General features: G+C 49.5%; 1 protein-coding gene across 1 annotated transcript in view; it reads right to left on the bottom strand.

The window, feature by feature from the left end:
* Positions 1-1,095: 1,095 nt before the first annotated feature.
* Flt3 (fms related receptor tyrosine kinase 3) overlaps positions 1,096-25,453 on the bottom strand; it is a 49,093-nt gene continuing 24,735 nt past the window's right edge. Inside the window, exons 10-23 of the mRNA XM_051162087.1 lie at positions 22,873-22,976; positions 21,758-21,866; positions 21,136-21,314; positions 19,815-19,933; positions 19,600-19,732; positions 19,413-19,517; positions 14,993-15,103; positions 14,178-14,331; positions 12,681-12,763; positions 9,655-9,782; positions 5,683-5,805; positions 2,789-2,900; positions 2,368-2,467; positions 1,096-1,258 (exon numbers count right to left, since the gene is read on the bottom strand). Of these exons, the coding sequence (XP_051018044.1) occupies positions 1,096-1,258; positions 2,368-2,467; positions 2,789-2,900; positions 5,683-5,805; positions 9,655-9,782; positions 12,681-12,763; positions 14,178-14,331; positions 14,993-15,103; positions 19,413-19,517; positions 19,600-19,732; positions 19,815-19,933; positions 21,136-21,314; positions 21,758-21,866; positions 22,873-22,976 (1,723 nt within the window). The remainder of the gene's footprint in view (positions 1,259-2,367; positions 2,468-2,788; positions 2,901-5,682; positions 5,806-9,654; positions 9,783-12,680; positions 12,764-14,177; positions 14,332-14,992; positions 15,104-19,412; positions 19,518-19,599; positions 19,733-19,814; positions 19,934-21,135; positions 21,315-21,757; positions 21,867-22,872; positions 22,977-25,453) is intronic.

Raw genomic sequence — 25,453 nt, 5'->3', positions numbered from 1 at the left:
GGTCCCTTCCACTCGTCCTGGTTTTTTTCTTAAATTACAGCTACTCATTTTGGTGAAAAGCAGGAAAAAGCAGATGAATTGCCCTTTTGAGAACAATAGCCCTGACCCCACGGGGTGTTCACGTTCAAGTGTAAAGTAGCAACTGCGACAGGAGATGCGAGGCATGGAGTCAGGATCTGGCCCTCCGCCCTCTGGGCTCGGCTAGTCTAGTCTGGAGCCGCTCTCTCTGCTCTGATGGGGCTGCTAAGCAGCATCGAGCTGGGCAACCTATTTTACAGACGGGAACACCGAGGCCAAAGAAGAGACTCGCCATCACTCGCATCGGTGAGGAACAGGAAGCCGAGCTGGGGTGGGTCCTACGGCTGCAGGCCAGAGCCCTTCCCAGCTCCCACAGCGCCCCCGACGCAGCTGAGGGGAGGCCATGCTTGCGCTTGGCCTTGGCGTTGAGTTAGGAAAGCCCAGTGGCTTCTGGAGGGGTTAATGTTTAGCTAGCTAGTCCTTTGCTCTGGACCCTTGAGAGCTTTTAATTTTCTTTTTATTCATAATTTTTATTTTATTTTTATTTATTTATTATTTTTTATTTTTTGGTTTTTCGAGACAGGGTTCCTCTGTGTAGCCTTGGCTGTCCTGGACCCGCTTTGTAGACCAGGCTGGCCTCAAACTCACAGTGATCCACCTGCCTCTGCCTCCCAAGTGCTGGGATTAAAGGCGTGCGCTACTACACCTGGCTTTATTCACAATTTTTAAAACAATGTATTTTGGTCACATTCTCTGCTCCCCCACTCCTCCCAGGTGCACCCTTCGTTCCTTCACCCATCCAGTTTTGCGTCCTCTCTCTCTCTCTCTCTCCTCTTTTTTTCTTTTAAACCCCATCAGATATAGTTTGCGATGATCATATCCTCTTTGGTTTGTGGTCGATCCACCAAGGACTACACCCTTAAAGAAAACGGACTTTCTCCCCTTAAGAGCTTTTAACTTGCTAATCAGTTGGAAGCCCCCAAAGCCTCCATTAGTAAGTAGGTCTCGCTGCACACAACCATGACAGGGTGGTCTGGACACACTGCGGTGAGGAAGGCAGTCTCCCCCAAGTGAACGTCAGGGCCCCTCGCGCAGCTCGTTCTCGGGGGAAGCGCACCGCCAATTTATACGTACCGCTTCCTCAGCTTCTGTCAGCTGACATCCTAAAAATGAAGTCAGATTGGGGAAGGATGGCCGCTTCCTTGAGTCCGAGGCCCAGCAGGATTGCATTATGAAGTATCTGTGAGAGCAAGACAACAAAGGCGGAGCTGAGGCGGCAGAAATTGGGCAGCACATCGCTGGCTGGGTGGGGCAGCTCCTGCGCGGTGCGCTGGCTCTGTGGAAAGCTTGGACTGGAGTTTGTGCTACATCAGAGAATAGGGGAGGTGTGAGGTGGAGTCAAATCCTCAGATGCCACAAGCAGAGGAATTAAATCCTGGGGTACTGCCCCCAGCGAAAGACTAAGTTTGTCTCTGCTTTCTTGCCTACCTGCTGTAGCTATCTTCTATCATCTATCTATCTATCTATCTATCTATCTATCTATCTATCTAGCACAGGCTAGCCTACTGCCTCAGCCTCACCTCTGCAGTGCTAGATTGTAGGCAAGTGTCCTTTGCCCTTCCCACCTCCCTCTCCTCTTCTCTCTCTCTCTCAAAATTTTTTACTTATTGATTAGCTGGTTGACTGGTTTATTTTTTCAAAGACAGGGTCTCACTACACAGCTTTGGCTCTCCTCAAACTCACTCTGTACACCAAGCTGGCCTCAAATCACAGACTTCTGCCCGCTTCTCTGCCTCCCAAGTGCACCTGCCACTGTTCCAAGAGTCGTCTGCTTTTAAAAAGCAATCAAAGGTTGGAGAGATTGCTCAGCGGTTAGAGCACCAGCTGCTCTTCCAGATCGCCAGCACCCACATGGTGGATCATAGCCACCTATAACTGCAGTGCCATGCCACCCAGCGCCCTCTTCTGGTGTGTAGATGTACATGCAGACACAACATCCAAATGCATAAATAAATAAATCTTAAAAAAAAAAAAAAAAAAAAGGAGCTGAGCAACGTAGTAGAAAAGTGGGTTTTAGCCAAGTGTGGTAGCACATGTCTTAATCCCGGCACTTAGGAGGTAGAGGTAGGTGGATCTGAGTTTGAGGCTAGCCTGATTTACAGAGTAATTTCCAGGACAACCAGGTCTATACAGAGGAAATCTTACCTCAAAACTGTAACAGCAACAAACAAACAAGCAAAAAAAAAAAAAACCCCAGGAAACATTTCTTTGTTTGTTTTGCCATGCATTTGGAAATGGTACAGCACATGGTAAATGTCTGATATGAAACCCCAGGCTCAGAGCACTTACATTTCGTCTGTAGCATAGAATGGCTGATCCATTTTAAATCCGCTCTGAATCAGTTTGTAGAAGTTAGCGTCGACAGGAATGCCAGGGTAAGGGTTCACACCTGAGAAAAACAGGAGCTCAGTGCTGCCGCACAAACATTTGGTTTCCCTTTTTGTTGGTTTGTTTGTTTATATGTTCCGTTTGTAAACAAGCCGGGCCCACCCTGTGCTGTTCTGTGGGTGGAGAAGTCCCAAGGCCTCCTAATCGATTACAGATGGTGGGAAAGGCAGACCACTGGACGGCAGCGACAGTGGAAACAGAAGCAAGCCACGGGAGCCACTGAATGGCGGTTCACTTTCTGACGGGGAGGAAAGGAGCGAGGGAGGAGGGTGTGGAAGGAGTGGGAGAGGTGAAGCCAGAGCCTGCAGTGTGCCACTCGTACCTAGGGAAAATATCTCCCAGAGAAGGATTCCGAAGGACCAGACGTCGCTTTTAATTGTGTAGGTCCCTTCAAACAAGCTCTCGGGAGCCATCCACTTTACAGGCAGCCGCGCCTGCCGGACACAGAAGAGGCCGTTCAAGTTCCCGCGTGCAGGCTTGGGGATTTCGGCTTTTTGTTTGTAATTGGATGTGTATGGGGGTTTTGTCTGCACGTGCCTAGGTGTGCCATGTGCTTGTCTGCATGTGCCTAGGTGTGCCATGTACACTCCAGCCTCCCCCTGACGCTTTCGTTGTGGTTAGATGATAATTTTTTTTTGGGGGGGGGTGGCATTTGAGACAGGGTTTCTCTGTGTAGCCTTGGCTGTCCTGGAATCACTTTGTAAACCAGGCTGGCCTTGAACTCACAGCAATCCGCCTGCCTCTGCCTCCCGAGTGCTGGGATTAAATGCGTGCGCCACCACGCCTGGCTTTAGATGATAAATTTTAAAACCTAAGGCCACTCTTTGTAGTTGTTGTTGTTTTTAACGATTTATTTGGTGTTTCGCTGCATGTATGTCTGTGAAGGTAACTGATTCCCTGAAACTAGAGTTAGAAACAGGTGTGAAAATCTAGCTCCGGTCTTCTGGAAAAACAGCCAGGGTTTGGGTTTGTTTTTTGTTTTTTGCTTCTTTGGTTTTTCACTTTTTCTTTTGAGACAAGGTTTCCCATTGGGCATAGTGGCGCACGCCTTTAATCCCAGCACTCGGGAGGCAGAGGCAGGCAGATCGCTGTGAGTTCGAGGCCAGCCTGGTCTACAAAGCGAGTCCAGGACAGCCAAGCCTAACACAGAGAGGAGACCCTGTCTCGAAAACAAAACAAAACAAAAAAGAAAGAAAGAAAAAGAAACAGAATAAGGCGTTGAGTGAACAGATCCGCCTGCCTCTGCCTCCTGAGTGTTGAGTCTAAAGGCATGCGCAACCGCTCCTGGCAAAATATACTTGTTTTAAAAGTAATCTTGGATGCAGGCTTGTGCTTGGGCGTGGCAGGTGCTTGGCATCACTACCCAGTGATGACTCTCCATTGAAGATGAGCCCCTATTTGCTGGGAGGTAAGTGAGTCCAAGCCAATGGGCATTTCTTTACCAGAGCGTTTCTGAGAATGGAGTACAAGGGTCATCCTCGAGGATGTGGCAAGGGACTTAAGTTGTCTAGAGCTGACACCAGGCTGCCCTCGGTGGCTTCAGTAACTTCCAGCAGTGTGAAGGGGGGCTTGCCTTAGTCTGCATGGCCTTGGCTTTGCACCAGGACACAGTGGCTACTTCCTGGGCACGGGGGTTTTTTGATATGGTTTCAGGAACCTTTACGTTCAATCTGTCAGGCAAAAGCAGAGTCCCAGGAAGAACGCCTCTTTTAAATCCTACGCGAATGGAGTCACCGAATGAATCAAGTGTGTCAGCCTGGGTAGCCCGACTCATTAGTAGGAGGTTATGAATGGAATTCGCCTTCCACATGAGGGCCCGTTGGTGGGTTCTCTATTAACACGAACTATCCGAGCAGTCAGATATTACAACTGCAGCCACGGTGACTGGGAAGTGATTCTAACTCACTGGAGGAGTTTTCACACTTAGGGGCATTTACCCCCCAGTAAAGGCCGTTGACTTTGGTTTTAATGGTTTGTTTCCAGGAACCCAGGAGGTGAGTTCAGACCCCTGTAGGAACCCTGACACCACAGCAGGCGACACAACTCAAGACTACCCGCTCACTACGCGCTCACATCCATGCGCAGAGCAACCACAGGCATGTTGCTTTTCTTGGCCTCAATTTCCTCTCCACAGAGCCGGTACTTTCAGAACGAAGAGAGAGGAGGAACTGGATCAGCCCTGACTGCTGGTGTTTCACCAAGAGAGTGATAATACCAAGAGGACCCTGCCCCCACACCCCTCTTCCCCCCCTCACCAAATGAATAGCAGCAGCAGCTAGGAACTCACACCCAGGTGCTGTAATTCCTTATTTTTCTTCCTCATTCTGAGGCCCAAACCAAAACCTCCTGACTCTCTATGCCTGAGTGAAACCTTCATCTCCTTACCATCTTTTTTTTTTTTTTTTTTTTGGTTTTTCGAGACAGGGTCTCTCTGTGTAGCCTTGTCTGTCCTGGACTCACTTTGTAGACCAGGCTGGCCTCGAACTCACAGCGATCCGCCTGCCTCTGCCTCCCGAGTGCTGGGATTAGAGGCGTGCGCCACCACACCTGGCCTTCCTTCCCTTCTTAAACATCTATTTTACTTCATCATACTTGAAATTTACTTTACGTTGTGTGTGGGTATGTGTACATGTCCAAGGAAGCCAGAGGCGTTGGATTCCCTGGAGCTGTGAATGCCTTGACATGCGTGCTGGGACTCAAACTTGGGTCCACTGGAAAAAGCAGTACATGCTTTTAACCACTGAGCCATCTCTCCAGCCCCTCCCCTTTTTATTTAAGTCTTCCTGCATCATTATAATATTAACTGGATAACATATTACTAATAGTGAGCTACAGTACCTTTAAATTTTATAGTTAATATCTGTGTGAGGCCTGTTCTGGGAAAAGCCTGTCATGCATGCCAGCTTCTCTCATGATCGCCACCTTACAGCTGAGGAAACTGAAATAAGTCCGAGAAGGGCATCATGTCTTTTTAGGAGAAGAGTGCACGCCAAACTCTGATGGATCGATTCTGGGTAGCACACCCCCAGAGAGACGTGTGGCTATCTATCTTGCTTAGTTTTTACTAAGCGCAGAACAATCTTTTCAGCCTAAATAAGGAAAGCACTGGGAAGTTTTTTGTTTTTGTTTTTGTTTTCCTGTGTTGTCATAAATCAAAAACGCATTACAGCGAGTGCAGATGTTTCCTGTACTCATGACAAAAAGCAAACGGCTCACGTTGCCCCTGACGACGTAGCTGGAGTCACTCAGGATGTCCCGGGCCAGTCCAAAGTCACAGATCTTCACCATCTTCCCGTGGGTGACCAGCACATTCCTGGCTGCCAGGTCTCTGTGAACACACTAGAAGAAAGACGCTAGAGTGACACTGGCTATGACTTATGCCTTCAGAGAGGGACGTCTCTTCTCGTTTCAGGTTCACAACAGTCACACACACACACACACACACACACACACACACACACACACGTACATAAATAATAAATATGGTTCTTTTAAAAGGGTAGTTTGGAGAAATGGCTCAGCAGTGAAGAGCGCACACTGCTCTTCCAGAGGATCTAAGTTCAGTTCCCAGCATCTACATCAGGTGGCTCAAAGCCACTTGTAACTCTAGCTCGAGGGATATCTGACGCCCTCTTCTGGCCTCCATGGACACTGTACTCATGTGCACAGACACACATACACATACACACACACAGAGAGGGGTGGGGTGGGGCAGACAGACAGAAAATGACAACGAGTTCTGGGGATGTTTCTGAAAGCAGATCTAAGAGACTCTGGAGTGAATGAGCTTTTTGAAGAAAGATGCTGGAGAGAGCATGGCATCCACAGGGGTCCAGTGTGCTCCAACCCTCAAAAGGACAAAAGCCTACACAAATTCAAACATCCAGTCCATGCCTTGATCTCTCGTGTTTGCCTTCCCCGAATTGGATTTTTTTCATGTTGCACCTCCATGCAGCCTGCCCCCTTCCCTAACACCCTCCTGTCCTCCTACCTTCCTGGCCACCTACCTTCCTGGCCACCTACCCTCCTGGCCACCTGCCCTCCTCACCACCTGCCATCCTAGCCACCTGCCCTCCTGGGCACCTGCCATCCTAGCCACCTGCCCTCCTGGCCACCTGCCATCCTGGCCACCTGCCCTCCCGGCTACCTGTCCTGTCCATCCTGGCCACAGCTGCTCTGAAAAAGACTCATGCTGACCAGCAAGATGCCTGGCCTGCCTGGATGTGACCTGACTGGTCCTCTTCCTCCTGTGCTGCCCTCCCTCCTGCTCTCTCTCCTGCTCCTCATTCCTGACACCACTACGGCTCTTCAGTCCACTGCCTTCCATGCTCCCACATCCTCCATTCAGGAAGGTTCCATTCAACCTCGGGGAGAACTGCCATCACTCAAGTCTCAGTCGTCAACCCAAATGCTTCTTTGGTCCCTTGGTAGGCAAAGCCCAGCATCTCCTTCCCCGTTGCTGCTGACCTTCTGAGGTCCATCTCCCCAGGGCCACACCCCCTACTCTTTCCAGAACCCTGCCCACCACTGGCCAGATCTGCCATTCCTCTTCCTGGGGCACTGATGGCCTGATTTGTATGTCTGCTTGTCTTTCCCCTATCAACGTATGATCTGTGACCCAGGAGTCACATCCTCATGTGTCTCTGCCCCAGCACAGTGTCAGCACAGATGGAGCCATGGAACAGGAAGGACACTATCCTGGCCCCCGCGCCCCCCTCCCCCTTTCCACAGACCCATTGTAAACAGTGAAAACGCAACAAATGCACTGACTTATCTAACTACTGATCAGGAGCATGGGGCAGTACCAACAGCCCTATGGGCACAAGGGCTGACTCAGTCTCCACTGCCGCCCAGCATCCCGGGAGAGGTCTGAGAGGCACATACTAGCCCGGGGAAGGCAGAAATGCAAAATTCTAAGCACTGGTCTCATTGAGTATATGGCGCTTGCAGCATCTGAAAGCTGAAAGTCCCTAGTGAGACTACAGAAGGAGGGGACCACCTGCTTTAGCTTCACGGCCAGCAAACTGGCCAGGTGGCCAAGGCAGGGGGCTCTCCACATCTTTATGAGGCACTAATGCCCATGTGGAGTGGGTGGGGAGCTCCAGGAAAGGGGAACCCAACAAGCAATGAAGGAGGCACAACCCCAGATAGTGAGGCAAGGAGTACTGCCTCAGCTGTTACATTTTAACAGGAGAAGACACAGCCGAAATTATCTTTCCAAAGTCAGGGAGAAGTGGAACAGAAGCGGGGGGTGGCAAGAGAATAGGAAATCTAAAGAAAGCAGAGGGGAAAGTTCAGGAGTAAAGAGGAGGGAATGACAGGTGAACGGGTGCATGGAGCATCACCCGAATCCAGGGCCCCCGTTTGGGATCAGCTGGCATTGGGTGAGGCTTATTCTCTGCAGCCCATTATCCATCCTGAAGACCAGATCTGCCCATGGGAAACAAACGGCCTCTAACTCTTATTGAAATATCATTAGCCAAGGAGAATCAAGTTCACCTCACAGAAAAGCCTAGAATTCGAATTTCGCCCCTGGAGCCCAGAGGGGCTTTGTCTCGGACCATCGTCTGCCCTTTGCCACTTTGCTGTTTCTGTCTGATGTTTTGGTGGGATGCTGAGGACCTCTGGCATTCTACACAAGTTGTCATTCGCTAAGCTACAGCCTCAGCCCCATGGTTTCTTCTTCAGGCCATTCATTTCCCATAATATCTTCTGTTCCCTGTGACGGTTCAGCATTGGCTGCCAACTTGGCCACGTCTGGAACACCAACAGTAAGCAGCCGGTCAAGCGAGTCAGCGATTAGATTACCTGCAGCCAGAAGACCCACCTAACACCTGGGCCGCCATACCTTCTGGTGGCAGCCCCACATAAAAGAACACAAGGAAGGAGGCATCTGCTTTTTGCCTGCTTGCCCTCACTCTTGCTGGCACGTTCATCTGTCCTGCTGCTGAGGCAAGTCTTCACCAAATGAGGACCGTCTTCTTCAGGATTCCAACACAGAAGGAAGAGCAGCTGCTGTCTAGCCTTCCCCGGGGACAACACCACCAGATTGGGTGTGCCGAGACACCCAGCCTCAGGCACCAAACAAGTACCAGATTGCTGTCTTTTCTGTTGGGTGAAAACCACTTTTGGACTGCTCAGACCACAGCCTGTAAGCCATGCTAACACATCTCGTGTGTGTGTGTGTGTGTGTGTGTGTGTGTGTGTGTGTGTGTGTAGAATAATGTTCTTTATTCTATCTGTTATGTTCCTTTAAGAACCTTAACTAGGGGCTGGAGAGATGGTTCAGTGGTTAAGAGCGCCGCCTGCTCTTCCAGAGGTCATGAGTTCAATTCCCAGCAACCACATGGTGGCTCACAACCATCTATAATGCGATCTGATGCCCTCTGCAACACTGTATACATAATAATAAGTAAGTAAATCTTAAAAAACAACAACAACAACAAAAAAGAACCTTAACTAACATACTACCCCTCTGAAATACACACATCTATTGAGCTCCAATATTTTGTGTAGGATGAATATACAGGTTACCAAAAAAAAAAAAAAAGTGTGTGCTTTTTTGCCTGCTAATTTGCTTTATTACACATCCTTCAGCAGACATAAAGATCCCAGGCCTTGGTGTGGTGAGAAGCTGCCTTTGCTGCTCCGAGGGGAGGCTCTGGCGGCTCACAGTGTGAAACAGGAAGAAGGAACAGGTGGAAACACAGCATGGTTTGGGGCAGGTCCTGCAGCCTTCCTGTTGCAGTCCGTGTGAACACGGAGCTAGCAACTGTGAATGGCTCTACAGTGCAGTGGCGACACGGGTCCAGGCTGACTAGCCGGGGAGGCCGAGTTCCATTCATTCCCCTGACTGCGGATACTCTGTGCAGGGACAGCTGTGTCAGCAGGGATGATGACACTGGACACTGGCTTCTCAGGGACTTCTGACTAACTCCCCTAGATGGTCCGAGGGACTTCCATTGGGTGGGGGGGGGGTGGGGGGGGCACCCTGGGCCCTTATGCTGCAGACAATACTTGTAGGTATGAAAAGTGTCAAGGGCAGGAGGGCGACAGTAGGGGAGGAACGTCAAAAATGAACAAGAAACAAGTGTGAGGACATCTCTTTTCCACAGCTGCACGCACACGCTCTTTCCTGCCATTCCCTTTACACACTTTCCGTTAGTTTTTGCTTTAAAAGGTGCTTACCGACTTAAATTCCAGGAACTCCATGCCTTTGGCCACTTGATACGCAAAGCATAAAAGGTCCTCAAATGTCAGCACGTTCAAATCTTCTTCTTCTTCCAGCCTCTTTTGGTTTTCATACTCAATTTCATCTGTAAAAATATACCCAGTCTTCACTTTCCCCAGGCACGGGGTGGTGGCCTGTCAGAGCTCCCTGAGAAGGAAGCTGAGGTGGCAGTCATCCTGCAGGGTTGATCTGACCTCCCGCTCCCATGGTGTCGCCCGCACACAAGGTGCACCACACAAAGGAAGGGCTGTTTGATCTTTGGAGAAAACAGAAGTAGCCACCAAGCTGCCTCCCAACCAGGGCAGGTTCCTGGGCACCAGGACAGAATTGCTCCTGCTTGGATCCTTACAAAGGTCACCCGAGGGGTCTGCGTGTGAAGCCGGCAGCCACCTTTCTCACTTCCTGACTCCAGTCCCGGGAAGCGACTGCACTGTCCCGCCCTGGCTGTCCTGGAACTTGCTATGTAGACCGGGTTGGCCTCGAACTCACAGACAGCCTCCTGCTGCTCTGCCAACTGCGTGCTTGGGTTAAGGTTGTACACCACCATTTCCGACCTACCTTTGCTTCCTTTTTTTTTTTTCTTTCTCTCCCCCAGTCATTTTTCTTTCTATAAAGCAGCCTCTTATGGAATGAAGCGCTGCTCAACGCCCCAGGGGCTGGAGAGATGGCTCCGTGGTCAAGAGCACTGGATGGATGGTCCTGCAGACAGCCCAGGCTAGGTTCCCAGCACCCTATGATGACTCACAACTAGAGACTAGGACTCTCGCCTCTGGCCTCCGCGCAGGACCAGGCACACAACATGGTTTGTTACATACATGCAGGCAAATACTCATAAAATAAAAACAAAAACAAAAAAATGTGAAAATCGGCCAGCCTGGTCTCCAAGGCTACACAGAGAAACCCTGTCTCGAAACCCCGCCCCCCCAAAAAAAGTCAGAGTCTTCTCAGTTGATAGTACCAGGAACAGGTCTTTGTGAGTGGCCATGTTAAAAGAATGGGACCAGGGTCTCTATGACAGACAGAGAAGAGGATGGACATGGTTCCTCAGGTAAGGCTGTTTGCACAAAAGCTGCTCCCTGGAACCCATGGGGTGAAAGGAGAGAATGCAGTTCCCTAAGTTGCTTTCCCCCCTCCCCCTACTTCCTCCCCACCCCCCCTCACACACACACACACACAAAATGCCAAAAAAAAATTTTTTTTTTTTAAGGAGGAGAAAGTTGTGTAAGGACTGGGGACCCAGCAGGAAGATCCCCGTGTGCACGTGGGAAGCAGGGTTCACCTGCACCTTGGTCTAACTTTTTGGCCTCTAGAACTGTGAGAAAGAATATTTGTAGCTTTTGCCACCCAGTCTTCAGTAATCTGCTAAAGCAATCTGAGTGAAGATCATGGATACTAATTATGGCTCCTTCTTGGGTCTGCAGAGATGGCTCATTGGTTAGAGTGCTGGCCATGACCCCAATGTTAAGGAATCTAGCACCGTCTTCTGGGACCCCGGGGTGGGGGGAACTCCCCCCCCTTTACACTAGGTAAATCTGTCAGGGTGTCTGGGGGGCACAAAGACTGATCAACTGGCCACCATATTTCATGAACTGTACTTTGTACCCCACATCCTCTGTGCATTCCTTCTAACCGTCCTAGGATGAAAGCAATGTTAGACCAGTTTTTGTTTGTTTGTTTGTTTGTTTGTTTCGAGACAAGGTTTCTCTGTGTAGCCTTGGCTGTCCTGGTCTCATTCTATAGACCAGGCTGGCCTTGAACTCACATCGATCCACATGCCTCTGCCTCCCAAGTGCTGGGATTAGAGGTGTGCGCCACCACGCCCGGCTGTTAGCCCAGTTTGTAAGTGACAAGTGGAGCCTCTGGACACCTAAACACCCTGTCTGGTGCCAGAACTCACCAAAACTCTAGAACTCACTGTCTACCAGGTACAGGGTGGCTCCAATCAGCTTACAGCTTTATAAAGAATATTCTGAACAAACCAAACAGTTTCGGGCGTTTGTTAGCTGGCCATGAGCAAGAACTTCACAACTATTGGCATCCGACTTTCCAAGAAAGAATGCAAAGACAGAGCCTGTCACTGACACAGTGACAAAGACACAGTGCTTCTGCTCTGGGGGTACGGCTCAGAGAGTCACACTGCCACCAGGCCTGCAACCTGCTCACTAGTTGTCCTCTGACCTCCATGGGGTACTATGGCATGAGCATGTGCACACCCACACCTACACACATACACAACACACCTACACAACACACACACACACATACACAACACACACACATACACAACACACACACACACATACACACACATACACACATACATGCACACACATACATGCACACACATACATACACATACATGCACACACATACATACACACACATACATACACATACATACACACACATACATACACACATACACACACATACACACACATACACACACATACATGCACACACATACATGCACACACATACATACACACACATGCACACATACATGCACACACATACATACACATACATGCACACACATACATGCACACACATACATACACATACATGCACACATACACACACACATACACACATACATACACACACATACACACACACATACATACACACACATATATACACACACATACATACACATATACAATACATATACATATACATACACTCATAATTTATTTTTATTTTTTAATAAATTTTAAAATTATTTATTATCTATACAGTGCTCTGCCTGCTTGTACCCCTGAAGGCCAGAAGAGGGCATCAGATCACATTATAGATGGCTGTGAGCCACCACATGGTTGCTGGGAATTGAACTCAGGACCTCTGGAAGAGCAGTCAGTGCTCTTAACCTCTGAGCCATCTCTCCAGCCCCACACATGTAATTTTTAAACAAGTTTAAAAATAGCTGGTATAGGACTCTTGGATTCATTTCAAAGTGCTGCCAGTGAGAATAAAATATTACCTTCAGAATGAGTTGAATTCCCATTGAACCCTGAGACACGATCCAAGGCCGGGTGCATCTGAACTTCTCGTGAACCAGGCATACTATTAAAAATCGATTTGTTTCTTAGTTATTTACATAGTTCTTCTGAGCAGACATTTTGTTAGCAAAAGTATAATTCATCGGAGGAGCGGACTCCAGTTACAAATGGGCTTTTAAATGAAAAGCACACAGGCGGCTTGCCAGTGGTGCCCTGGGGTCTACAGGTGCACTCACTCACTGTCACACGCGAGCTGGGTACACAAAACAGAAGTGGGGGCGGTGAGTGACTTGCTGTGCCCTGAAGTTTATTAAAGAAAGGAGCAGTGCCTGCCGCTTCCCCTTTCAGAATTTCTACAGTACAGAGCTTATAAAGGAGTGGTTTCGGCCTTTGATCTGTGGGTTTCTGCTGTGCTGGGAGTGCAGCATGCACTCTGCTGCGAAGGTGCGCCCCAGCTCAGCACGACCTTTCCAAACCAGCTTCTGGAAAGCATGCTTCTGTCCTCTGGGGAGGAAGCTAACAGCCGCAGCACAATCTCATATTCTCTCTCTCTCTCTCTCTCTCTCTCTCTCTCTCTCTCTCTAACACAGGGTTTCTCTGTGTAGCCCTGGCTGTCCTAGAGCTCGCTCTGGAGACCAGGCTGGCCTTGAACTCGCACAGATCCACCTGCCTCTGCCTCCCCGTGTGCTAGGATCACAGGCGTGCACCACCACCTCTCCCTGGCCAGACTCTCTTTTCAAGCACATGAGATAGATGCTTGCACCAGGACGAATACAGACTCAGTATTTCTCAACATAGGAGTTTGCCCCAATCTATAATCCCCTTACCTTTGGGAAAAACAAAATGCTTTACTGCTTTCAGTATACAGATACTCCAGAATAAATCTCCAGGCTATTTAATACCTCAGTGACTAAAAATTAACCAAAGGATCTGAACACCCATCTGTGCTAGGATAGTTTCTCGGTTCTAGGGCTCTCACAGAGGCTGGGGGTGTGGCTCAGGGGCTGAGGATGTGTGCAGCCCTGGGTCTGCCCTTGTACTACAAACTCTCACAATAGTAAATGATGAAAGACAATAATAAACAAATCAGGGATAGTTACGGATATGAGATGAACGGTGGTAACCAACGACAACCAGAGCACGATGGCAATAGTAAGCTCTTTGTAGAGTTACTTAAGCCGTAAGGGCTGTTTATTTCTGGGCTTCCTGTTTAGTATTTTGGGCCACGGTTTCCGGTTGGTAAGTGAAACTTTATTAAGTAAGAGAAGAATAATGGGGCAGAAGTCCACTGTACCCACAAACACTGCCTGAGGTGCCAGGCGCTTGTTGGGTTTGAGCTGGGCATGCGCAGTGGCCACTGGACCCACAAACACTGCCTGAGGTGCCAGGCGCTTGCTGGGTTTGGGCTGGGCATGCGCAGTGGCCACTGGGCGCCTCTCCTGGAGTGTGTAATCACGGAGCGCTCATGTGTCTCTTACCTGGAATTTGACTGTGACTGGAAAGTGGGGTAAAAACTGAAATTATGCTCCTTAAAAATCTCTGTCCACGTCCTGTGAAACTTCTCTCTTTTGCTTCTTAGATAGTTGAGGAGGTCGCCATAGCAACAATACTCAAAAATCAAGTACACTGGCCCTGAAATGGTTACAATTTTAGTTACAGGCACAGAAAAACCCCAGGCGGCTCTTTCAGAATCACGCATAGCACAGCACGGCCTATGACCTTTCAGTTCTCCCTGCCTTCGAACTCACTTTTTTCCCCCCAAGACAGGGTTTCTCTGTGTAGCCCTGGCTGTCCTGGACTCACTTTGTAGACCAGGCTGGCCTCGAACTCATAGAGATCTGCCTGCCTCTGCCTCCCGAGTGCTGGGATTACAGGTAGGCACCATGTACATGTCGCACCCGGCTTGGAGAGCACTTTTGATGACCCCATACCTTAGACTTTACATCCAACCTCAGCTTTATGCACAAAAGTCTGTGTCTTCCAGCCCTTCTCTGGAGCTCTGAAGCATGGGTGTGTGTTTGTGTGCGGAGCTCTGAAACTAATTTCACTACTGCATTTAGGCTTCACAGCTCGGGACAAGCTCAGGCACCAACAACATGAACATGCAGGGTCTTTCAGGAGATTAGAATTCTGGGACAGACAGAGTAGGTGAAAGAGGGGTGTGACTGCTCCACGAGGGGGGCATCTGAGCTGGGGCTGAGGGAGGGGCACACATGGGAGTGGAGGCCTCACCACCTCCAGCTGCAGACCTTGGAGCAGCTGCTCCGCATGTAAACGTGCAAACGGACATTACCTGAGAGTGTGCATGCCCCCAGCAGGTTCACGATGTTGTCATGGTGCCCCAGGCGGGTCATCATTTTGAGCTCCGACATGAGCGCTTCTTTTTCGCTGCTGTCAGCTTTCTCTGTTAGCGGAGGAGCAGACACAGTGTTGACTTCAAGTAGCTGTGTGCAGTTTTATAAATCAACATTTTCCCCAATTCAGATATCACAACTTACATAAATTCAAAACTGTGAGAGAAAAACTGAAACAGACATGGCATGTGGATTTAAATAATGTCCTGTGTTTTTAGGACAGAGTTTTAAACCATGAGTTATAAATGTTAACTATATGGCTATATCTTTTTCTTTCTTCCTTGAGACAAGATCTCTTTATATAGCCGTGTCTGGCCTGGAACTCACCCTGGAGATTTGGCTGTCCAGAAATTCCCCCCAAGAACCACCTAATTCTACCTCTTGACTGCTGGGATCAAAGTATATGCCCCGCCATGCCCAGCAAGGATATACGTCTCTACTCGACTTTCAATGACCAACAGAAATAAAACTCCTTCCACCCCAACTTGTTTGTTTGTTTGGTTGGTTTTGTTTTGTTTTTCAAGACAGGGTTTCTCAGTGTAACATTGGCTGTCCTGAATTAGCTTTGTAGGCTAGGCTGTCCTTGAACTCACAGTGACCTGCCTGCCTCTGCCTCCCGAGACCACCAGGTGCTTATTCAGCTGAAAGGGCAGCTAGGAGGAGGAGCTTCAGCAAGTATAGTTGTCTCCAGCATGAGGCTTGTCCTCAGGCCCGGAACCTTCCATTTCTAAGTATGTCTGATGGGGGTGGGGGGTGAGGGCGAGTTAGAGCAGTAGACACATTTACTATCCGACCAATGCAATCTCTTCCAGGAACAGAGCCAAACAGTGTGGCTGTTCTCACAACCGTGTTAGGAAGCAAGCAAAGCCTGTCTTTGAGTCTTATGTGGCTGCTAGGGGTGCCTCTGCCTCCGTGCGTTTGGAGGCCCCGTGGGTACAAGGGTACCAGGGACAAGAGAGAAGGGTAGCATCTTTAGTTGGCCTCTCTACTCCAGGTTCCCTGCACTCTTGGTTCAAAGCCAAGACAGAGAAACCTTGTCTCGAAACAAACAAACAAACAAACAAAAAACAAAAAACTAAAAGGACAGAGCAGCATGCAAAAAGCCATGTGCTTTTTCAGCAAGCTTTGGACTAATGCAGCAGCAGCCGGTTAGCATGAACTGACTAGCTAAACAAACACAACTGTGCCCGAGTCTACAGCTCTGGGGGAAGTCTGGCTTAAGGCCGAAGACATGGTGATGATGATGATGATGATTTTAATGCTAGGATTAAGCTCAGGGCCTCAAGCACATTGAGTTTGTGTTCTACCACTCAGCTACAAAAGCCTCCACCCCACGCCACCCCCCGCCCCGGGGGGGACTTGATCTTGCCCCGGCGTGAGAGGAGGTTTCCCCGTGGAAGTGATCTCTAAGCTGACCTCTGATCGAAAGGGGAAGGGCAGGTGGGAGGATTCACCTGTGCAAGGTTGTGGGCGGGGAAGCATGGCAGCATGGGGAACTGAGAGGAGCCGCGCTGAGCCTGAGGTGGGGAGCTGAGCCATGGCTCCTCCGGCTCCTCCGGCTCCTCCGTTGCTCAAGGTTGCCGGAACCACTCTCAGACCAATAGAAAGCCACCGGCAATGAACGCTAAGGACGGTGCAAAGCGGGGGTGGTGTGTGTGTGTGTGTGTGTGTGTGTGTGTGTGAGAGAGAGAGAGAGAGAGAGAGAGAGAGAGAGAGAGAGAGAGAGAGAGAGAGGAGAGAGGAGAGAGGAGAGAGAGAGAGAGAGAGGAGGAGAGGAGAGGAGAGAGAGAGAGAGAGAGACCTGTTCTGCACCATGGCCCCACGCCACCTCAGCACATGGTCCCCAGCAGAACACGTGGGGCATCTGCTTTAGAAGCTACCATCGGTGGCCAGGGGAGACGGAACTGGACCACCATGGGACAGGGAGAAGAGGATGGGCCCGGAAGATGCTGCAGGAGACCTGTTGGGAAAGGCTGAAAAAGAAGCAGCGAATGGGCCTGCCTCCTCATTCCTATGGCTGTATAAAATGTAGAGTGTCGCTGTAACGCCCCAGGTTGGAGCAGAGCTGGGGTTGAGGGTTGGGGACTTCATCTTGGGGTGAGCGGCACGGAGAGGCAAGTATTGCCAAGGCTTAGAGAAATGATTATGAGAGCTGTTGGTGCAGAAGACGGAGCTGGGTTACAGGGGGAGGGGGGGCTGGTGTGTGTGTGGAGTGAGTGGAGCCAGGAGGAACTCCACAACAGGAAGCTGATGGTAGCACTGTTACAATAGCCAGCCCCCCTGCAGCAGAGGGATGGACAGTGGAAACGTGGTCCCCAGGATGCGGTTTACTCAGCTGCAGAGAACGGGGTTGGGCCATCTGCAGAAAGACAGCTGGAACTAGACACCATCCCATCATGTTAAGTAGAAAAGCCAAACGCGGGAAGACAGAGAGCACGTGTCGTGTCTCACCTGTAGAATCCAGATGAGAAGGAAGAGGCATGGAAATCGAAGGAGAGCTGTCCCGGAAGCGGAAATGGGCCGAGAGGAGGAAGGGAACTGAAGGAAGAGGGCAGTGGGGGTGGAAGTGAACAGGACCAAGGCGTGCTTTAGATATAGGTGTGAAAAGGCCACAGTGACACTTTCCCTTTTGTGGAACTAAGATGTGCTTATGAAGAAAAACACACAACATAAAGGAAACACACATATGTGTTGCCTGGATTTAACAAGTGATATAGCCTCAGCGTTTTGCACCTTGCGGATACAGGAGGGGGGCCCATCCCTTTCCACATGCTGAACTTGATCTATAGAAAATGTATGTATACTAAACCATACTAATGTATGTATATATACATATGTGTATATGTGCATACACATGTATGTATGTGTGTATATACATACAAATATATATATACCTTGTGATATATCTCCAAGGTAGCCTAGCACCCATTATATATGTATATGTATACACAAACAAAGTGGCATTGCATTAAAAAAAAAAAGACTGGATGGGGGGCAGCTGGAGAGATGGCCTAGCAGTTAAGAACACTGCCTGCTCTTCCAGAGGTCCTAAGTTCAATTCCCACCAACGACACGGTGGCTCACAACCATCTATAATGTGATCTGATGCCCTCTTCTGACATGCAGGTGTCCATGCAGGCAGAGCACTGTACACATAATAATAAATAGATAAATCTTAAAAAATAAAAATAAAAAAACCCAAAGAACTGGATGGAGGAAGAGCTATCAAAGGACTGAGATAAAGTGAGGGACGTAGGAGGAACCCAGGGCGTGGAATCTGGGAGTGCTGGAGTAGCCTCAGGGGTCCCCTACCGTCTCATGCCACCCCCAGCCACTCTCTTGTCTCTTAACCCCCGTGCAGTCCAAACTACAGAGACAGGCCTTCTAAAGCTCCTGTGTCGCTGTGAGAAATCCTTCCCGGGGAGAAACGGCCATTGCCGTGAAATCTTGGAAAGACGAGACGAAAAGTCTCCATCCACATGACACCCTACCCAGAAAGACTTTTGCATTCTATCACCTAAGAGGTTTTGTTGTATGATCAGACAGACAGACAGACAGACAGACAGACAGACACACACACACACACCTCTTCTATTCCTCTAACACAAGTTTCCTCTTCTTTCTGTAACCCAGGTTGTACGGAAGCATCAGTCACCTGGCTAGGAGGCTCGGACTGTGAGATTTCTGTCCATGATTTCCTGTGTGCCATTTCTCCTATCAGTCTGTGTGCTGCAACGCACATCAATGACGTGTGTGTGTGTGCATGTATGTGTATGTGTGTGTGTGTGCATGTGTGTCTGCATATGTGTGTGTCTGTATATGTGCATGAAGGGAGGGACTCCATTACCCTTACAGAGATCAACTTAGCAAGAGACCGGGCCAGACAAGCATGGGAACACACACCCCAGCATCCATGAGGTAAAGGGTGCAGAGGTGTGAGTCCAGAGTGAAAGGCTGGGGATGGCTCTCCAAGGGAGAGGACTTGCCCAGCATGCACAAAGCCCTGGATTCAATCCTTAGCGCTGGGCTTGACATCAGCCGAGGGTGCCCGATCCCTGAAGGTGGCCAGGGCAGAGCGGGAGGTGAGGAGTACCCTGGTTTGGTCTTCTACCCAGAATCTGCGTCAAACTGTACCGCTGAAGCCAATCAAAAGCGAGCAGAGAGAAAAGAGGAAGCAGTGACGTTTGCCTTCTTGGCTTGTCCTCTTTACTCATGGCCTTCCCCCTGCTGCCTTCCTTATTAACCTTGGCAAACAGAACTGTCAGGATAACAGGAGAGACCAGAGGGGGGTGGGGAGGCAGCTGCATCCCTTCTCCAAGAGACTTTGCTGAGATATTCGCCCCCCCCCTCCTTCTGTACCTTTGAGCATTTTCACCGCCACCTGAATGGAGACTCCCGTTTTACTAATCCCATAGGCTGTGGCATTCACCACTCTCCCAAAGGCGCCAGACCCCAGGACCTTCCCTGCAAAGATGGAGTCAGCACATGTTAAAATTTTTGCAAGGAAGAGGAGACGCCACAGAACCCCTGAGCATTTGATCCTTACCGAACTCCAAGTTTTCTCTTGGAAACTCCCACTTGAGGTCATATTCGTAGTCCCTGAAGTCAACGTAGAAGTACTCATTCTCCAGGGGACCGGTCACCTGAACCATCTGCAGCTGGCTTTCGTACCTAAATTGCTTGAGAGATGCAGGGAGTCAGCAGCAGGGCCTCGGCGCTGCGAAGACAGGAAGGCGCCTTGACCCTTGACCTGGCTTTTACCTTTTTGTACTTGTGACAGATCAGGACACTTAGGACGACAATGAAGGGAAGACAGAGCCCAAAGGTAGCGTAGAAGGAGATGTTGTCTGGGATGAAAGGAAAGGGACCTGCAAGAGAGGCTAGGCGGAGAAAGAAAACTCCTGTGTGCGGTGATAAACAGTCAGCCCCCCTCCAGTGAGACTTTTCTCACATCCTGTTTGAGTAACCACGATTTTCGGCCCTTATAGGCATTCTGTGTATTCTGGGCACCCCAGAGAAAGTCAGACGCTGTTTCTGAAAACCCAGCATCCTTCCAGAAAATTAAACTTAAAAATGACCGTGGGCTAGGTGCGGTGGCCCACGCCTGTAATCCCAGCACTCAGGAGGCAGAGGCAGGTGGATCTCTGTGAGTTCCAGGCCAGCCTGGTCTACAAAGTGAGTCCAGAACAGTCAGGGCTGCACAGAGAAACCCTGTCTCAAAACAAAACAAAACAAAACAAAAAAAAAACAAAACAAAAACTAACCAACCAACCAAAACCCAACAAAACAACTAAACCACGATGTCATATGACTAAAACCCATGTAAGTTTCCCACCAAGCTCTAGTCAGAATCTGCAACTCATATTTGTCACATGAGCGTGGAGAAGCGTGTATGTGGGTGCATGTTTGGCTGCATGTGTGTCTGTGCACCGTGCGCATGCCTGGTGCCCTCAGAGGCCGTCAACTCCGCTGGAGCTGGAGTTACTGATGACAGAGAGCTGGGTGCTGGGAATCGAACCTAACCACAGAGCCATCTCCCGAGAGCCATAGCTTTGGTTTATTTGCTTGGTTTGTCTAGCATTTTCCTGAGCCCCAGGGGGTCACTGTGGAGGCCAGCAGACTAGACTTGAATTTGGGAGCCTCCTGCTTCTGCCCCTGGAATGTGAAGTGGGCTGTGCCACCACTTTTGGTTTGAACTAATCAATATTATCTGGTGATTCTAAATTATTAGTGCAATTTTAGAAAGGCTCTAAAAACAACCCCAAAATCTCCGGTGGTGAGCGAAAAGTAAATAAAGGGATTAAGGATGCTCACTAAGTCTGTTCTGTTGCATGTATTCACCACACCAAAAATTCACAAGACTCCACCTCCCCATCGCCGCTGAGCCATAATGCCCCAAGGATAACTGAGTCCCCGAAAATGTGAAATGGGACAGAGTCTGCCTGGGGATTCTCGCCTGACTCACAAAGACCTTATGCTCAGTCAGAACTATGTGCTCTGGTCCGAATCCCCCCCCCTCAAAGCCAGCCACGGCGCCCGACTTCATATGGCGAATTTCTGGGGACGGCCAGCGGTTGCGCACCTGGTGACCTTAGAAGGATGGTTTCACAGGACGTGCCCACAGAATTGTATGCACAGCATTTGACCAGGAGCCCCTTCCCAGCCTCACTCATGTTTAGAGTGCTGCTTGACACCCACTGTCCAAACACTTTTCTGTTAGCCATTTTATTCCAAACTCCTTCTGGGATTTCCTCAGTGCAGCTGAAAGAAAAAAAAAAAAGGCGGAAAAAGGAAGTTAGATGGGCGGGGTCGTGGTAAAATGGGAAGTGAGGGTTTCTATTGGCAGTTCCCAAAGAAATAAGCTGCGGCCAAAGGAAGTGACGTCAGCCCCAGGTTGCCTGAGGAGCTGCAGTCATGGGGAGGGGTCAGGGAATCTAATGCCTTGTCCTCACTTTCCTTCTACCTCTTTTTCTTTTTCCTTTCCCTCTCCTCCCTTGCCCTCCCTTGTCCTCCCTCCCTCCCTACCCCCCTTCCCTTCCTTTCTTCTTCTTGTTTTTTTGGAACGGGGCCTCACTATGTACCCTATGCTGGCCTCAAACTCTAAGATTGTCCTGCCTCGGCCTCCCAAGTGCTGGGATTACAGGCGTGCGCCGCCGTGTCCAGCCTGGCTCTTCCATTTCAAGAGACTTCAAGTTTCTCATTACTTGGGAGACTCGTCCGAGCATTTCTTCCAGGTCCAGGAGGGTAGTGGGTATCCGTCAGAGGAGCAGGATGCCTGGATGCCCGAGGTCTTTGCTAGCACTTGGGGTTTCTCTGTAAGAAGTGACATGCAGGGGCTGGAGAGATGATGGCTCAGAGGTTAAGAGCACTGTCTGTTCTTTCAAAGGTCCTGAGTTCAAGTCCCACCAACCACATGGTGGCTCACAACCATCTACAATGAGGTCTGGTGTCCTCTTCTGGCAGAATACTGTGTACATAATACATAAATCTTTTTTTAAAAAGGGGGGGTCATGCAATAAGCTAATGGAAGGTGCATCTTTCCAGAACCAGCTGTGAGCTTGCCTCAGCTTAAGCTGCCTATCTATCCCAGGTGCCGTGTGCCCCTGGGATAGCCCCTCATTAGGATGCCTCACTTCTTTGGTTGGTACCTCCCTCCTCTGTTGTGTAACCTTCTTGATGGGTGGAGGCAACACCTCTCTGTGGCTCACCTTGTAGAGGGAGCTGAGGTGTAGACCCGCCATCTACTGCACGCACACCCACACACAACACTTACCATCTGCAAACAAATCTAATGAGCTATATTGTCTTTTTCTTACTTATGCACAGACCAGAATGAAAACCATTAAAACAAACAAACAGCAGGCGGCTCCTCGGCTTTTTCGTAATGTCCCTTTCAAAGCGCCAAGCCGGTAAAGTCACAACAAGAGCACAGGCGTGTCAGAGACGGAACAAACACAGATGACTAGAGCCAACCACAGGAAGCATGTAGCTTACAAAGCAATTTCAGAAGCCGGAGAGATGGCTCAGCGGTTAGAGCACTGGCTGCTCTTGCAGAGGACCTGGGTTCTGTTGCCAGCACCCACATGGTGGCTCACAACCATCTGTAACTCCATTCCAGGGGATCAAACGCCCTCTTCTGGGATTTGTAGGTACTGCATACATATGTTGCAGAGGCACATGCAAGTAAAACATCACTCACAGACACAAAAATAAATCTTTTAAAAAAACAAGTTTGATAGCATCCCTTCTAAGCTGTGTTTGGGTCCTCTTGGTTAAAAATTAACAGGGAATAAGATAGACAAAATGAGATTTAACTTACTTCTTATATTCAGCGTGAACATTTTGGTGAACTGAGCATCATCGTTTTCTGCGTGGAATATGTACTCTCCTGGCTTGTTCTTATGATCGCAGAATTTAGATATACTGTGTGAGAAAGGATTAAGGATGGACTCAGCCTGGTGTTTCCAGGAGGCTACAGTGAAGAACAGCACGTGGAAGAGCTGTTGAGTGGTCTCCCCACTCACTTACTGACGTTCACCAGGCAGGAGGTGCCTGTATTCTAACCCTTGCTACTCAAAGTGTGGTGCCGGGACACAGCCTCACCATCAGCATAGGCAGCATCTAAGAACCTCGCAGAGATGCAAACACAGACCCTAGCCAAGCCTGCAGAGGCAGCAGAATATACCTCTTAGAATGCCGTCCGAGCCATTCTGCACGACAAATGTTAGAGCTCGCTAGGGCTAGGGGACAGACAGGGATGTCCCTGGCCCTGCTCCTCCAGACCCTATATCGACTCCCCTTGCAGGCAGAGGAACCCTCTGCTCCCTGAAATGACTGAGTCCCTGGTGATGAACTAGTCATTAAAACCCAATGACCAACCATTGACTTAAACATGACGGTTAACACTAGCAAGCGCCGACCCACCGAGGTCTTTAACTGATGGGGCAGGCTCCAGTGCCTCCTTGGGATGCACAACAGGCATATGCATCTTTACATAGGAAGCTTCGTATTGTGGGTTGTCACCAGACGCACCAGGCCTATGGGATAATGGCACCGGTGGTGGGACACTGCCAAGAGTTAGAGAGGGCCAGGGACTACCCACCATGACAGGACTGAAAGAGGAGGAAAAGGTCGTGCTCAGGAGATAATGTCATATAGGCTATTAGAGAAATAGTTTTATGTATTTATTTACTTTAATTAAAGTTTTGTGTTTAAGTTATAATGTGTACAATTAATGGGCTTAGTCATGGCACTTTCATACATTGTCATCACCTTTGTTCTAATTTGTCCCCTTCCCCTGTTGCCTTCCTTTGAGAAGATATTTAATTAGACTGTCGCTTACTTGAAAATGAAGGGAGGGAGAGAGAGCGAGAGAGGAGCGAGAGAGAGCTAGAGCAAGAGATAGAATGAGAGAGACAGAAAGAAGAGAGACAGAGAGAGACAGAGACAGAAGTGGGGATGGGGTGGGCTCATGCAAACATGGCAGGAAGACCTGTAGCAGGCATGCTGAGGAGGTGGCCCAGAAGATGGAGGCTCTAGTCACCAAGCCTGCTGAGGGGAACCTCATCTCCGGAAGGCACAAGCTGGAAGGACAGAACTGACTCCAAGGGTTGCCCTCTGACCCACACACACAACACATGTGGACATGCACATAACAAATAAATAGGTAAAATGTAAAAAAAAAAAAAAAATGTACTTTGAGAGAAAGAAAGTGGCAGGAATCAGCATGGAGCCAGCCAAAAGCCTGCCAAGCAGGAAGCAGACTAAGACGGAGAAGAGAGGGGCTGACAGACTGACAGCTGAAAGCTTGGAGAAGGAATGACAGAGGGCCATCGGTACCAGGAGGCTCACAGCCTCATTTCTTCTGGGAGGCAGAGGCAGGTGGATTTCTAGGAGTTCAAGGCCGGCCTGGTCTATGTATCTAGTTCCAGGACAGCCAGGGCTACACAGTGAGACCCTGTTCCAACTTTTAAAATCTGTAACACTATATAGCTATTAAAATTATACCTAAGATATAAGAATACAACCAATAAATTAAATACATTTATTGCTTATGGTTAAGGCAGGGTTTCTCTGTGTTGCTCAGGAAAAGGACTCAGGGCCACTATTATAGACAGTGGGCCTTAGTGATCTAAGTCTCAATATTTGTATTGCTCTGAAGCCAATGTTTTTTGCTCTGAGACAGGGTTTCTCTTTGTACCCTTGGCTGTCCTGGACCCACTTTGTAGATCAGGCTGGCCTCGAACTCACAGAGGTCTGCCTGCCTCTGTTTCCAGAGTGCTGGGATTACAGGCATGCACCACCACGCCCGGCTTAAGCCAACTATCTTTTCCTTTGTGTATGTAGTCAGGCTTATGGCTTTCCTAGAGCTCCAAACCCCATTCAGTAAAAGGAGAATGTCAGCTCTGCCACAGGTCCCCTCTAGAAGCTTCTGTGTGCCTGCTCCTGTCCTCAGCAGCCCTAGCTGGTCATGCCTGTGCCTGCTCCTGTCCTGAGTGGCCCTAGCTGGTCATGCCTGCTCCTGTCCTGAGCAGCCCTAGGTGGTCATGCCTGTGCCTGCTCCTCTCCTGAGCGGCCCTAGTTGGTCATGCCTGTGCCTGCTCCTGTCCTGAGTGGCCCTAGCTGGTCATGCCTGCTCCTGTCCTGAGCAGCCCTAGGTGGTCATGCCTGTGCCTGCTCCTCTCCTGAGCGGCCCTAGTTGGTCATGCCTGTGCCTGCTCCTCTCCTGAGCGGCCCTAGCTGGTCATGCCTGTGCCTGCTCCTGTCCTGAGTGGCCCTAGCTGGTCATGCCTGCTCCTGTCCTGAGTGGCCCTAGCTGGTCATGCCTGCTCCTGTCCTGAGTGGCCCTAGCTGGTCATGCCTGCTCCTGTTCTGAGTGGCCCTAGCTGGTCATGCCTGCT

The sequence above is a fragment of the Acomys russatus genome, chromosome 19, assembly GCF_903995435.1.
Source record: "Acomys russatus chromosome 19, mAcoRus1.1, whole genome shotgun sequence".
In the NCBI taxonomy this organism is placed as follows: domain Eukaryota; kingdom Metazoa; phylum Chordata; class Mammalia; order Rodentia; family Muridae; genus Acomys; species Acomys russatus.
This window is presented reverse-complemented; position numbering and strand designations above follow the sequence as displayed.